Below are 16466 nucleotides of genomic sequence, written 5' to 3' on the forward strand. Positions count from 1 at the left end.
TTGTAGAGTCATCATTAGCACCTAGGCTTGGGGCATTAACTGTTGCATGCTGATCCTTGATCAGCTTCAAGTGTAACGTCATGAAATGCTTGTTGATTCCAAGTGGTACTTGAGATAGATGGCTGACAAGTTTGTTTTTAATAAGAAGAACCAACTCTGTGAATCCATTTTTTTTCCTCCTTATTTCCAGTTCTGAATGACGGTGTATCTCTAACATGGCAAGTTTCTGAGAGGGCAGCTATATTAGTGCTAAGTCTTTAGTTTGCAAACAACAAAAGCAGGTTTTTTCCAAAGTTCGAGCATTCCTTTTTGCAAAATTTTTGCACATTTTTTTAAAAGTAAAGACATCTTAATTTTGACTTTGTATATGGATTAATAGATGCAGAATTATCTATGGAACAGCTTTGAAAGGGATGTCATGTAGTTTAAAATGGCACCAAAAATGCACAAGAAATGTAATGCTAAGATGAGCAGCGAAGTCGAAAATAAGAATACTTGCCCTGCTAAAGAAGATATTGAGGAGGTTATTGAAAATGAATTAACCTCCAAAATAACAAAGTTAAAGCAGATTATTAGAGAAGGCATGGGAAAATTATTGAAAGTTGAGCAACGTTTGGATAAACATAAGAAGGAAAAGAAAATTGAGCAGCAGAATTAGAAACAATATGATGATGCAACAGACCCATATGGGTACTGGAGCAATGAGAGTAGTGTTGGACAAAAGTTGTGGCCAACTGCTTTGGCCAGAGACCCAAATGCATGGCTGCCATTTGGACACAATGCAAGTTTCCTTCTTTTGGCTATTTAGAAATCTGATTTTTGATGAATTGATGATTATCTTGCACTTGTTTCGGACTTTCAGTGAGAGAAGGCAGAGTTCTTGATGATAGCCACTTGCAGTACACTTGGTTCTTCATTTGGACAGCTTTGGCATATCTTATGGAGAATGGGGCTTACTATGGGTGGGGAATTTAATGTGGAATGGAGAATGTGTTTCTATTCTGGAGAGGATTACTTTAATGATGACCATGGGAATTAAGCATAGAAATCTCAGAGGTAATTCCACTTGGTGTTCTTATAATGCCAGACAACTCTTGGTTGAGAATGACTGTAGGTTAAGAGATAAGCACAAGGTTGTAGTCTGAATTACCTAAGGGAGATTCAACCTTTACAGTATATTTGGAGGGATCACTAGTGAAAAAGAGGTCTCACTGGCATTCTCTGATCTAGTACTCTGGTGGACATGTTAACAATTTGTATAAAGTCAATGGTGATGACAAATGTCTCAGCATGTCTATCTAGTTGGTCTGTGCAGTTGGAGAAGAAAACCCAGTTGGTATTGTGCACATTGAAATCACCGAGAAGGATAATGCCACTGTTAGGAAGGTTGGATTGAAGGACATCAACTTTCAAAGAGAGGAAATCAAGTTCCAAGTGGTTGGTAGCATTGGGAGCGCAATATAGACATCATATGAATTTTAAAAGGTTGGACAGAGATTTTCAACCAGAGTAGATCATGATCTGGAGATTTTAAGTTAAATGCTCTGGCATGGTATATCAGAGCGGGCATATGCACAAGCACTGCCCTTGGGCTGAAAGGAGTCAACAAGTGTATATTTGGATAAGTTCAGATGATTAGTGCTAGGAGGTTTTGAAATTTGGATTTCTGTCAGAAAAAGTAGATGGAGGTTTTTGCAGACTGGATGTGGAAGTGGACACTGTTGAGGTTACAGCTTCTCTTCCAATTGTATATTTGTAAAGTGGATCTGAAAGTCTGTGGGTTTTGTTGTTGATTGAGTGGGTCCTATGCAGTACTTTGGTTTTCAAGTTGGCTGTTAACACTGCTTGATTTCTGCACTAGAATTCCTCTTTTGTAGTCGCTGTACCATGTTGTGCTGTTGCTTTGTCATTTTTCTTCTAGTTGTTTGCAAAGGTGTCAGCCTTCAAGGTCAAGTCAGACTCATATATGTAATTTGGGAGAACTGACAGTCACCATTAGTTCTGATGCACGTGTTGCTGTGTTACAATTTACTTTCACCAGTTGTGGGAAAGTCGTCCCATCATTTTTTTTGTTTGTAGATCCAAAGCAGTGGCATCTGGTGATTTTGCTGCAGTCGAAACTGGATTTAGCCATTAGTTTGGTTTCTTGTTTTAATTTAATGTCTTCCTTCAGCTCACAAATGCAACATGCCTCTGCTGTCTTCTCCATCTCTCTCTCTCTCTTTCTCTCTCTCTCTCTCTCTGTACTCCTACATCGCATGTATTTTCTGAGATAGCCACTGCCTTAGTCACTGTAGACTGGATCCCAAAATGGATATTAGCTAAGCAGCATATCATCAGAGAATATGTTGACTCCCCTAAGGCAAGGGATGAGATCCACCACATTACACTAGAGATCATTTGTTGTCAGTTCATGCCTTGAACTCTCCAAGATTGTACTAGTCCCACTGATTTTCTTTTGTGTGAGTGTGTTAGTAATACCATGGGTAAGCTATGGGTTAGATAATCTGAAAACTGTTTTAGAGACTAAACATTGAAACTTTTTTTTTTCTTTTCAAGCCTTCATCATAAGCAGAGTTGTGATTACATTTATCTCCCACCTTAACTACATTCACAAACACCTATGTCCGTGGCAGAATTTTAACTCGTGGTCTGTTTGGTATTCTTTCTACCGTGTTTTCTCCTGGGCTTGAAAAGGGCTGTGTGTGTTGCATGTAATGACCACTACACCTTAAACTCACTTAGATTTATTATCACTTATTTAATAATGTGGTCCATGTAGATTATGAATAACAGTCCTAGATATCAACACATATACATAAGAAAACAAAATTTATTGATAATCTAAAATCATGATATATTTCAAACAGAAACTGCCTGTCCATCATCAGTGACATAAACTAAAAAAAAAAAAATAAGCAGTCAGTTTCATAATAAATTCTACAAGCCAAAAAGATGACGTCTAAGACATTCCAGTTTAAATTACATGTCTATGTAATTTAATGTCTTGGAACTTTCTTTAGACAAGCATTCATATTTGAAATAGCTTCTGTCCATCAAGAATGTATCAGACCAAAGGATCTTTGTTCTCTTCCAACTCCATGCTGAACAAGACCAGACTCATAAGATTTCTTGTCTTATAATATTATTATTATTATTATATTATTATATCAATATAATACTTATTATATTGATATAATAATGGTAATCTTAATCAGACCAAAGGATCTTTGTTCTCTTCCAACTCTATGCTGAACAAGACCAGACTCATAAGATTTCTTGTCTTATAATATTATTATATTGATATAATAATGGTAATCTTGAAAGCTCTCTTCTATTGAATGACCAGCCTGTCCAAAATATATGGAAGATAATTTATTATTATTATTACGTGACACCTCCAAGGCGTCCAAAGGCTCATGGAGGGAGGGCACCTACTCTACAACTCTGTCTCTACCACTTAATCCACCAACTACAGCAAACCACAACTATCATCATCTACACCAATGCCATCTACTGTCCACCACCACTAGTATTTTTTTTATCTGTAAATTGTGTGTTCTTGAGGCTGATTTGTCTGTATGCAGGTTGAAAAACCCAAGTTTCTGGGAGAAAAGGCCCTGCTACCTCTGTATGATATCAGCTAACTCACCTTCAATTGAAAAAAAAAAAAAAAAACATAAAAATTACTCTCGTCAAGATGAGAATCGAATTTAGGCCTTTTCCAATCAAAAGGTGCAACGTACTGTCGTTCTTCCAATAATATTTGCATTGAATTTGGTAATTACCTGCTACAGACAACAGTCAGTTTCTTTGGTGGTAGATAAGAAACTGGACAGTTTGCTGATAAGAAAAAACATAGATGTAAATTAATACTGCCTCAGGATTCTGGTGGTAGGTGTGGAGATTCCAGAAATGCAAGAGATAACAAACTTATGTTCAACAGTGAAGTTGCAAAGATAGGACTGATTACAACAGAAAAAATCATCCTTAAATTATCATATATTAGACAAGATATATTCTTGTTTTGATTCTTTATCCAAGTTCGAACAAACAAAAGTTTGTTTTGTGTATGAACTATTCCATAATGTACATATGTTCTCCATAATGAGGCAACTGATGCCAGATCATCTGCCACTGTATACCAGTAGCCTAGTTGTGAAGATACTTCACATGCAAACTCTTGTTTCCTCACACTTGGATAAAGGATTATTATTATTATTATTATTATTATTATTATTATTACGGGCAACTCCAGGAGTCATTAGACTCATCGAGGGAGGCCCAAATCATATTCATCACAACTATTTGACATTCATACAGTATCTATCATACCTCGCCTTAAACTCATTCACTGTCACAGCATCCACCACAGACTCAGGGAGCGCATTCCACTCATTCACTACTCTAAAAGTAAAGAACCCAGCTCTAACACCTTTACTAACCACACTTTTGCCCAGTTTCCATGGATGTCCCCTAGTCCTCCCACAACCAGCCCTGTTCTCAAAAATATCTTCTGAATTAATTTTATAGAAACCCTTCAGTAATTTGAATGTCTCAATCATATCTCCCCTCCTCCGCCTATCAACCAATTTTTGCAACCCACAAATCCTCAACCTGTTCTCATACGGTTCATTCCACAGACCTGCTATCATCTTGGTCACTCGCCTCTGGATCCTCTCCACCTCCTCCCCATCAAGAAGAAACCTAGGTGACCAAATCTGAGCACAGTAGTCTAGATGGGGTCTTATCAAGGCTCGATAGAGAGGAACAATAACCTGCTTGTCTCTGCTTGTCAACGTATTCTTCAGCAACCAAGTGATTTGATGAGCTGTTTTGGTCACTTTTGCAATGTGTCCCCTAAATTTCAATTCCTTATCTACCAACACTCCTAAATCTCGTGCCTCATCAATTTCCTGGAGCAGGGTTCCACCAATGCAGTAAACTGCCGCCAATCTTTTCACCCCAAAATGCATAACCTTACATTTTGCCACATTAAACTGACATCCATTCTCCTTAGCCCAGACCTCCAATCTATCCAAATCATCCTGCAAAATTTTGACGTCATCTGCATTCACTATTGCCCTACCCAACTTCGCATCATCCGCAAACAAATGAACTGTTCCTCTCAGATCATTTCCTATATCATTTATGAACAAATTAAACAGCAGTGGTCCAAGAACAGATCCTTGTGGCACACCACTAGTCACAGGCCGTCTTGTGGACTCTACTCCCGAGTAAACCACTCTCTGATATCTCTCCGTCAACCACCCTCCTATCCATCTCACCAACCCTATGTCCATTCCCATATGCTGCAATTTACTGATTAGAATTCCATGTGGAATCCTGTCAAAGGCCTTGGCAAGGTCCAGTAGAATCACCGTAAACCCATTACCCTTATCCAGTTCAGCCATCACTGTGTTATAATACGTGAGCAAGTTACTGAGGCATGACCTACCCTTCACAAAACCATGCTGTCCCCGATACAGTATCCCATTTTCTTCTATCCAATCTTGTATTTTCCTCTTGACTATTTTCTCTAAGACCTTGACAATGATTCCTGATATGCTAATCGGTCGGTAATTTACAACAGCAGTCTTGGAACCACCTTTATGCAGTGGAACTATTTTCCCCTCTTTCCACCCGCTCGGGACTAACCCAGACCCGAGACTCAAATTAAACAAAATGGTCAAGGGTACTGACAATTCTTTAGCTGCTTCTCGTACAACACGAGCTGGTATACCATCCAATCCCACAGATGTATTGACATTGAGGTTATGCAATAGACTACTCACCTCCACTTCATTAACCACAATTCCCGTATAATCTACTGGTTTATTCGTTTCTGCAATGTCACCACCTGGATGATATACTTTTGCAAAGTGCTCACTCAGTAACTCAACTATCTCAACTGATTCAGTTACCTCCCTACCATCGGCATTCTTTAAAATCAATCTGCCATGTACATTTTTCCTTTTACTTGCTACATATCTAAAAAACTGTTTAGGATTCTCTTTAGCCTGCATGGCCAATGTTCTTTCGTAATCCTTTTTTGCTTTTCTTACCACACTCGTCACCCTTCTGGCCTGCGCTTTATACCGTTCATGTGCCTGCCGGTCACCCTTCTCCTTAAATTCCCTCCATAGTTGTTTCTTTTTTTGCAACTCAAGCTTAATGGTGTTATTCATCCATTTAACCCCTACTTGATTTGTTATTCGGACTCAAGGTATACAGTCAGCCATTGCTTCATGCAAGCACTTCTTAACTACCTCCCATGCACTATCAACTTCTAGTCCTTGCAGTTGTACATGCCATGGCACTGAACCAATCAAACTCCTAAGCTTGTCATACTTTCCCGCCCGATAATTCCACATGTACCCTGTCTTAATTGAAAATTCTACACCTTTAGCCACCTCCCAAGTTAAGACCCTATGATCACTCTCACCGATTGGTGGCAATGTGGTCATATTTGTTACAGCCAAATCCTCAGATGTAATTACTAGGTCAAGCACTCTCTGACCCCTAGTATTTTCCATTACATGCTGTCGCAGATAGTTATCCCTTAATAACTGCATAAAATCCAGTTCCTTCCTCCCGTGTGTCCTCTCCTCACTCCAATCAATGCGACCATAGTTGAAATCTCCCATAATAATCACCCTCCTTCCACCCATTTCTTCTATTTGCTTGTGCATACTGTCACCACCATCTTTTCCATCACCTGGTCTATAGCAGCACCCAATTGTATATTTAGTTCTGCTAGCCACAATCTCACACCAAATGGCCTCAAATGTGCTCTTTTCTCTATCCTGCAATTCAACTTCTGTTCTCCTTGGCTGGAGCTCATCAGCTATCATCAACAATACTCCTCCCCCCATTTTATTCTCTCTGTCATTCCTGAACACACTATACCCATCACATTTAATCCCACTAGTTATATCATCTACCGTCAGCCATGTCACTAATACCTATAACCTGTGGTCTGGAAGTGCCAACCATGGCCAAAAACTCTTCCTTCTTGTTCCTAATACTCCTAGTATTAGTGTACATGAATTTAAGACCCCCATTAGCCCCAACCCTACCTTGATGCCTTATATTAACTATCCTACTCTGATTTGTTGTCCTTATTTGCTCTGGCATATTATATTCATTCTTACATTCAACTGCCTCCATAAGGACTGTATCTCTACTCCCCCCCCCCTAACAAATCTAGTTTCCCTGAATTTGCACATCCACTACATTCAGCAACATTTTCTCAAGTCTTCTTACACCGTAACCATTCAAATGCAAGCCATCCATCTTATATAGATCCTTTCGCCCATCAAACTCACTCCACACATCCACAAATTCCACACCACTCGTCATACATAACCCACGCATAAAGTCATTTGCAATTTTAGCCCTCCTTTTAAACATTTCACTGTCATACCGTGGCAAAAGACTAATCATTCTAACTCTCTCACTCTTTTCTTTTGCTACCTCAAACAATTCATTCAGGTCTTCTATCATTTCCATTTTATCTCCTTTCAAATCATTCGTACCTGCCACAACAATCATTTCTTTCACCCTTTCCTTTTGCTCTCTAATAGACGCAGTTACGTCCTTTATGGTCGCACCAGGTTGGTACGATTTTGTCAAATCCTCTACTAACACACCTCGTACTAACGAGTCTCCATACAGCACTCTATCCTTCATTTTGTTCATGTTCACATTCATACGTCTATTTTTCCTGTCATACCTTTTATTATTGGTTGGTTCATTCAGTCTACTTTTGTTCATGCACTCTAGCTGCTGTTTTGCTCTTTCTATCGCACTATTCAACAACGCGATCTCACTCAATGCATCTATCTCATCTTTTTTGTTCTCTGAGAAACCATTTATACTATCATTCACACTTTCTACATTCACACTCTCACAATTTTCATGTACAACCTTGCCGTTTCTTGTCATATCCCTATTTCCTTCATTCTGAAGGTTGACAAAAATATCACACTCACGATCCGAAATACACTTCAATTCCGCATTCTCCCTACATTTTCTACACACATTCAATCCTTGATCATCATCTAACCACACTCCGACCGCACTCCGCAAAGCGTACATTTCACAGCTAGTACACTGACTCATTTCTTTTATGCTACCGTTCTTTGATAACGATGGCAAACCTTCATTACTGGCCGCCATTTTCCTATGCACAGGTGCCATATTTATCTGTAACGTGTTTTGTCAAATTAAACGTTATAACACCAAAAATAGACGCACTAAAATACGCTTTACACTAATACGATTAAAACAAGAATATAATTTCTTCTGTAGTATAATTTACTTTCTAACCAAATTAAAATCTTTCTGCAAGAATTACCCTTAGCCAGATAGATCCTCTTACCTAAAAGCTAAATTGATTTCTATATTAGATGAAGTTTTCAGTGGGAACAACGATACCATAAATAAATTGTGCACATATTTTAGTACCCCTCATTTCTATGGTTTACCTAAAATCCATAAAGAAGATTGTCACTAAGACCAGTTGTAATCTGTATTGATTCTCCAGCCTATCAGGTTGGGTTGATAGGTTGAAGTGCTAGTTTAAAGAAATCTTGATCCTTTATGAAAAATTCATCACATTTTTTAGGCTAAAATCAAGAACCTCTCTTTACAGCTTACTGATATTATGATCAATTTTGACATCACCTCGTTAATTACAAATGTTTCTCTGGCAAAAATCCAGTTTTTATTTTGAAACATTTTTCCTGATGTAATAAAAATCTTCAACTTTACAAGCACATTGAGGGCACATAGGAAGTTATTTTTCATCAGCTGTGACTGATACTTTTCTTTTCAATTCATCTTCATCTTTCCTTTTGGTCCACTCAGTGGATGATATTTTTTGCAGTTTGGCTACATCCAGCAAAATCCATTGATCCCTTCTTAAAACAGGTTAATAACCTTCAGATCAAGATCAACAACTACTTTCCTTCCCCAGTGGTACCTAATATAATGTAAGCTTTCTGCAGTATCTTGTGGCTGACAGTAGTATATCGTTTCTTCTTGCATGGTGTTTAAATAGAAAATGCTGAAAAAGGCTTAGCTCACTAGCTACTTGCTGAGGGGGGGGGGGAAGGGACTCTTAAAAATTTGCATTTAAATCTTCTTCTCTTCCATAGTGTCCTAAATGGACTGTTGGGTCACTCATGGCTGGTAAGTGATATTCTTTGTAAGCCTCCTCCAATCATCTTGGTCTCTTGTTCTTGGTGTCAGTTGAGAAAGGGAGGAATTTGTCCATTTTTTGATGTTATCAGTCCATTTTAATTGAGGTCAGGCCCCTAAGCCTTGATCCTAGAACGATTCCTTCTAGTGCTTGCTTTGGAATGCCATTAGCCCTCTCCACCTGTTTTAACCATTTCATCTATCTTCTTCTGATGACTATCAGATTTTCCCCTTTTCTTCTGTCTATTGAATCAATCAGTTTTCAGACATTTTCATTGGTTTCGTGAGCGGTATAGGGAATTCTCAAAAGTCTTCTGTAAGTTTTCATTTCAAAAGACAGGATTCTCCTCTCATTTTTCCTCAATCAAGTTCAGGCCTCACAACCATGCAAGAGGATAGAATTCACCAAAGTGTCAATTAGTCTTAGTTTGGTTGTGATTGCTAATCTGTTATCTCTCCACAATGGTTTTAACTTCTGTAGGGCCACAGTTGCCTTAGCAATCTGGTATTTAATGTTGGTTTTTGAGCGACCATCTTGACTCAACGTGCTTCCTAGATAAGTGAACTTGTTTACATTCTCAATTTGTTTATTGTCAATTTGTATCTTTAAGAGTTCAGTGTCGGATTTTGAGGTTATCATTGTTTTTGTTTTTTGCAGGTTTATGTATAATCCATATTTTTTTAATGTTCCGAAAACGCTGCTGGTTATCTCTTGTAATTTTTCTTCACTTTCTGCCAGAAGATCGATATCGTCTGCAAAACATGTGTTGTTTATTCTTAGTCCACCAACTACTATTCCAGTGTCATATTGATGAAGAGCTTCATCTATGACATAGTCCAGAAAACAATTAAGAAGAGGGGGGGGAACAAGATGCATTCCTGTCTTACCTCCCATTCTGCCCGGAACGGTTAACTGCTGTAATTTTTAATTTCAATTCTCATATCAGATGAGGAATAAAGAGATTTAATAAGCTTAATGATTTTATTGTCTATACCAGCACTTCCCAAACTGTGGGCTGCAGCCCCTTTGGGGGCAGTAGGTTTTGTTGAGGGGGGGGGGCTGTGAAATAATGAAACATTTTAAATGTTTTAAGACTAAGTAGATTTTTTTTTATCTTAAAAGAAACGTATTTAATTTTTATTATTTATTATTTCTTTTTTGTTATTTTTATATTTTAATGGAAAAAAAAATCACGCACTGGTGCGGGTTCACAAATTTTGCTTCCTGCGTATTTCAGCGCTTAATGAATATTAGTAAATATATATTCTTATTCTAAGTTTCATGTCAAAGCAGAAATCTAAGAATTGCAGTTTCAAATATTTCACCTGATATTGACTTTTTGTGTAGCAGTATTGAAACACATCCATCACATTAAATTGTTATTAAACTTCTTTTATGTTTTTAGTTCTTTCTTTATTACTAATTGTTTTACGTTTCATATGCTTGTACTGCAAATGTACAATAACTACAATATATATCTATCTATATAAAAATATGAGATAATGTGCCATGTCAAATGTGTATGTAAGAAGCTAAAAATGTAATATTTGCATTTGATTTTTGCAATATTCGCCGTGTATTGAATATAAATACAATAAATACATTGAATATAAATACAATAAATATTATAATAATATATGTCTATATTACGATTTTTTTTCAAGGGGTGGCGTGAAATATTTAAATTTTTCCAAAGGGGCCCTGACATCCAGAAGTTTGGGAAGCACTGGTCTATACCATAATGTTCTAAAATTTTCCATAATGCCTTGTGCCATATTGAGTCAAAAGCTTTTTGAAGGTCTAAAAAGTTGTGACAGATTATTTTGTTATGTTCTGTGTATTTTTTCACATAGTATGTGTATTGTAAAAATATGGTCGATTGAACTTCTGGATTTCCGGAAACCTGCTTGTTCGTCTGATAGTCTGCTTTCTATTTTCTTTTCAATTCTTGACAATAATATTTTTAACAGGATTTTGCTTGGATGACTAATAAGGCTTATTGTTCTATAGTTGCTACATTTATTGCTGTTTCCCTTTTTAGGAATAGGTACAAGGACAGAAGTCTGCCCATCAGAAGGCCAAGTCTCTGTGTTCTATACATCCTGGAATAAATTTAGCAAGGTGTCTATGATGATGTCACCTCCTTCACATATCAATTCCATTGTAACACCTTCAATTCCCAGTGATTTTTCTATTTTTGAGGAGCTAACTGTTGCAATGACTTCTTTTAATATTGGATAATCTCCTTCTTTCGAACCTCCTGGCAAAATATCGTCAGTCAGTTGTGGAGTCCTTTTGAAAAAGCTTGGTTGCGTAACATTTCCATCTATCAACTATTTTCTGGTTATCCATGATAAGAGTTCCTCTTCATCTTCTATACTCCAATTAATTGCAGTAAAATGTTTGGTTAACCTATTGATAATTTGAAAAGCACTTTTAGTCCTCTTCTATATTTTTGCATTCATCTAGTATCCATAAGTTTCTAGCATGTTTGATTTCTTTTTTAATAATCTTGGTAATATTTTTATACCATTCTCTATTATCACCACTATTAATATAAGATTTCAAATTTCTTCTTTTGTCGCATAGGTCCAAATATTTTTGGTTATCCATGGTTTATTGACTTTCCTTTTGTATCAAGCTGTTTCAGTTTTCTTCTGTGAGAAGTATTTGGTTTTAGATTCAATATTATTATGTTTTTTGAAGCTTGTGTCAAAAATTAGTTTTAATTTGCATTTATATAATGTATTTATTTGTGGGTCTTTTAATTTTTCTATATTATATCTTTTACGAGTTGATTTTGTAGGTAATATTTCCCTCATTTTCATATTGACAGTTGTGATGACCATATTGTGGTTGCTGCCAATGTCTACTCCAGGAAATGATCTGGTTCTTGTGCAGTTGATGGAGTTTTTAAATTTTGTGTTTACAAGGATAAAATCGATTTGGTTGTGTGTTTTACCATCAGGAGAAGTCCATGTCCATCTTCTGGAAGGTTTATGGGGAAATAGGGTGTTAGTAATGGTGAGTTCATTTTGTGAGGCAAAATTGATCAATTCAAAACCTCTTTCGTTTGTCTTCCCATAGCCATCTGACAAATGGGAAAAAATCCTTACCGATGTCTGTTCCAATTTTGGAATTCCAATCTCCCTGTACAATCAAAAGGTCTTTTCTATTTGCTCTGGTGATTGTTGCATTAAGTTGACCATAAAACTCCTCTATTTCGGAGTCCTCGTGGCCTGTGGTTGGGGCATAGACCTGTATGATGGTGATATTGAGTGATTTTCCTCTTAGGCAGACTAAAGCAATTCTGATATTGATAGGATTGAATTCCACTACAGAATTTTGTGGTGATTTGTGTATCAAAAACCTAACACCTTCTTTTCCGCTGCATTTACAGCCAGAGTAAAGAAGCAAACGTCCTTCATCTGTTGTGTTAGCTCTCCTGTTTTGGGCCATCGAATTTCACAAAGTCCCATAACAGGCCATTCATATCTTTTTAGTTCATGCTGTAGTAGTTGACCTGATTGTAGTAGAGTCCTAATATTCCAAGTTCCAGTCATTAAATGGTTGTGGAGTCTGAATCTGGATCCAGTTTTTTCATTATTTTTGTCAGAGAAGTTAGCACCAGTCGCTAACTTCTCATTGCTACCCCTGGAGTTGCTACCAAATGGCAACGTGGACCTTGTTGAACCAGGCGATGTCCAAGCTGGTATGGTATACTGTATTAAATCCTTCACCATGAATGTCTAATAGGCAGTAAATTAAGACAGATGGTGCCCATCTCCTCTTCTGTCTTCGCCTGCTAGCATTTAGCTGGGCATAGTGGGATGGCCTTCACACCTTGGGAGGCCCTACCAGGAGTAATGATACTCCCGACATGCTTCGCCCATCCCATCCAGGGGCCTCGCCACGTTGAGGCAGCATAGCAGGACTTTGGGGGCATTTAAATACATTGAGAAAAAATGAGTCACAATTATATTTTCTGGAAGAAAACTGGAAATTTAGGGTTGATTTTGGCCTTTTCTGAAATAATCTTGCATTTTAAACAAAAGGAGAAATCCTTTTGTTTAAAAGAAGGCTTCTATGTGAAAAATATATTCAAATAAAGAATTCTTCTATTATTAAAAAGTTGTAACATCCTTAAGAAGACAGTTTGAATTTGCCTTATGAAGCATCCTATTGTTTCCTTTATGGTGTTGCTATGCACTTGAACAGTGAAGAGAGAATTTAATTCTGAGAATTTATTTCGATTCTTGACATATTACCATGTTGCATAGTAATAAATGAATCTATTCTCCAACTAAAAAGCTGTTAATTTTTATTCTACTGTGACACGGATGTTCATGAATGTCTGGGTGTTAAATTATATTTCATCATCCAATGCAAGACTGAAATCCTTCATATTGGTAGCCTGAAGCGGGTATCGTAAAGTACCATATTCGGTCTCTAGAGCAGAGTTCTGGATTACTTGACTCTCATTTGATGCTTTAGATTTATTTACAATCTCACCCATTAAAGGTGAGATTTACAACCTTTAAAATATATTTACAATCTCATCCCATTAAGAGTGAGATTGTAAGTAAAGGTTGTAAATAAACTTATAGCATCAAATGAGAATCAGTTTAATCCAGTACTCTGTTCTAGAGACCAAATATGGTACTGTATGCTATCAACTTCAGGCTACCAATATGAAGGATTTTAGTCTTGCACTGGGTGACGAAATATAATTTAACATCCAGACATTCGTGAACATTCATGCCACAGTAGAATAAAAATCCACAGCGTTTTAGTTAGAGAACATGATCATTTATTACTTTGTAACATGGTAATATGTCAAGAATTTAAATAAATTTTCAGAATTTAATTAAGAGAGAGAGAGAAAAAATATATGTATATAATATATATGTATTCATTTTTTATATAAACTGACTAAAAATCCGAGAATTATAACAAATTGAGATTCATTTGATACGCAACATGTTTCATCGGGATCGACTTCATCAGGCGTTAAGAACATAGAAAGCTATTAAAAGACACTAAAAAAAAAAAAAAAAAAAAACATTGAGGCATTCTAAAGCTATAAATTCGACTGTAAATTACAGTTATTATGAACTTCAGCTATAGTCCGTGTTAAAGTTCTATTGTTGTGTGTGGTTCTGTGAGATCTCCAGTATCTGATAGTAGAGCTGAAAGAGTCAGGCAAATTATAGCTGAGATTATTGTTCATATGAAGAGGGTCCAAGGTAATTTCTTCTGACTCGACATGCAGCGTTCTACCTCATCGTGGCAAATGTGCAGGTTTGAAGTTGTTGTCCAATTCACTTCATGTTGGTGGCTTTCGTTATTTGTGTTTATTGAAAACAGGACATGGCCTGATAGGGCAGTAACTCTGGTTCTCTTGTAAGCAATGTCTCTCTGGTGTTATATATATACGCACTATAATGAATATATATATACATATATTCATTATAGTGCAATCCAAATTTTCAAAAATAAACATTAAAAAAAATAATTTATTTACAAAGTTGCATAAGTTTATTTTATACTTGCAAATTTAATGTAACATTAGAGATATCATGAGATATCAGTTTGAAGTAGTTCCTTTCTTTTAAGGAAGGATATGGCATTGGAGATGATGAATATTCTTTAGCTTATGATGGATGTCGGCAGCTTATTTGGTACAATGCTTCAAGTCATCCTCATATTCAGCCTTGCTGGAAACCAGGTACATAAATTTTATTTATAGCCAGCCTTTATATTTTTAGTTTGTACATTCACTATGTTTTATGATCATAATGTGTCTACACATTATGATCATAAAAGAGCATGTATAAAGGAGAAGAAATATGCATAGTTAATAAAAAGATATACAAGGGGGGGGGGGATCTGAAAGTTCTGATGAACACCTGGAACAAAATGTTATTAAAGCAACTGATATAACCACAAGAAAGAACATACTAGTAGCAGAGTTATGAAGGTAATTTACGATCTTTCTTGTGGTTGTATCAGTTACTTCGATATCATTTGTGTTCTAGGTGTTTATCAGGCTTTCCAGACCCTCCCCCTTTGTACTTATCATTGCAGATCAGTTTGTAACTTTTCAAAAATTGTGTGTGTGTGCACACGTGTGTAATGTAGTTTAGGAGTATTGTATTTGCTCTTGGCATAAGCTTGATATTGCTGATGCAAGTCTAAAGTTTTGCTGCTATCCAAAACCTTACTTTTCCGTGATGGACATTAATATGTCTTATGGAAAATGAAGAGTGAAAATACATAGGCAATGAGCAAAATACAGTAGATGCTCACTATAGCCAACCTCTAGGGAACAGAGATATAGTTCATTTGTTATAGTACAAAGTTTGGTATAGTGAATTTACAGAAAAGATGCTAATTCCTACACTCCATTCCCATGAAACAAAGGATATGGCAGGAAAGGGAGCAAAACAAATTTGCTGAAAAAAAAACAAAAGATATTTTGCGAAACAGAACAAAAGAAATCAAATAAATAAAATGGCAGGGAATTGTACATTTACAACAGAATACAAAGGATTGGTGGGAGCCCTACAATAAAGCACACAAAATGAAAAAAAGTACAAATGAAACAATAATGGAAGACATAAGAAAGGGTTAGATGAGAGTATGAAATTATGAAAAATTAAAATCTAGAAATACATACATACATACATACATCTTCAAGGCCCACTCTTCCTAATTGGGTTGTGGGGGCAACAGCTGCAAGAGGAACTTCCAATGGTCACGATCCTCTTCCACCAAGCTCAGATGTTCTGGTGGGATTCCCAAACGTGTCCACCCAAGGTTTTGGATATAATCTATCCAGCGAGTCCTTGGCCTTCCATGTGGCCTCCCACCCTCTGGCTTGGCAAAGAGGGCCTGCTGAGGGAGCCTCTCTTGTGGCATTCTGACCAGGTGCCCGTACCAGCGTAACTGTGATCTCTTAACACAGAGAAGCAGCAGTTGAGTGTCGAGGGTTTCCCAATAGAAATAGCATTTAAATTTTGAAATGTTATGTTAGTTTAAATTAATCTCATTTACCTAAAATCTTCATAATAAACTAAATATATGCAGTCAGTCAACTTTATAATTATTGATCACCTCCAGTTACAAAGAGGAATCAGACACAAGTGATTAATATTAGTCTGCATTAGTCATACTGCTTAGTAAGCCTGAGAGGAGGGGGAAAAAGCAATTGACATAACTGCTGTTATGTCATGAATGTCAGTTTTCTAATCGGACAGAG

General features: G+C 36.8%; 1 protein-coding gene across 1 annotated transcript in view; it reads left to right on the forward strand.

Moving 5' to 3' along the window:
• Positions 1-16466, forward strand: part of LOC150103427 (RING finger and SPRY domain-containing protein 1-like) — a 358201-nt gene that overhangs the window by 188381 nt on the left and 153354 nt on the right. Inside the window, exon 11 of the mRNA XM_090397430.1 lies at positions 14822-14933. Coding sequence (XP_090253556.1) covers positions 14822-14933 — 112 coding nt within the window. The remainder of the gene's footprint in view (positions 1-14821; positions 14934-16466) is intronic.

This window comes from Typopeltis vanoorti, chromosome 9 (assembly GCF_054136105.1).
Source record: "Typopeltis vanoorti isolate ZY-2024b chromosome 9, IOZ_Tvanoo_1.0, whole genome shotgun sequence".
NCBI lineage: Eukaryota > Metazoa > Arthropoda > Arachnida > Uropygi > Thelyphonidae > Typopeltis > Typopeltis vanoorti.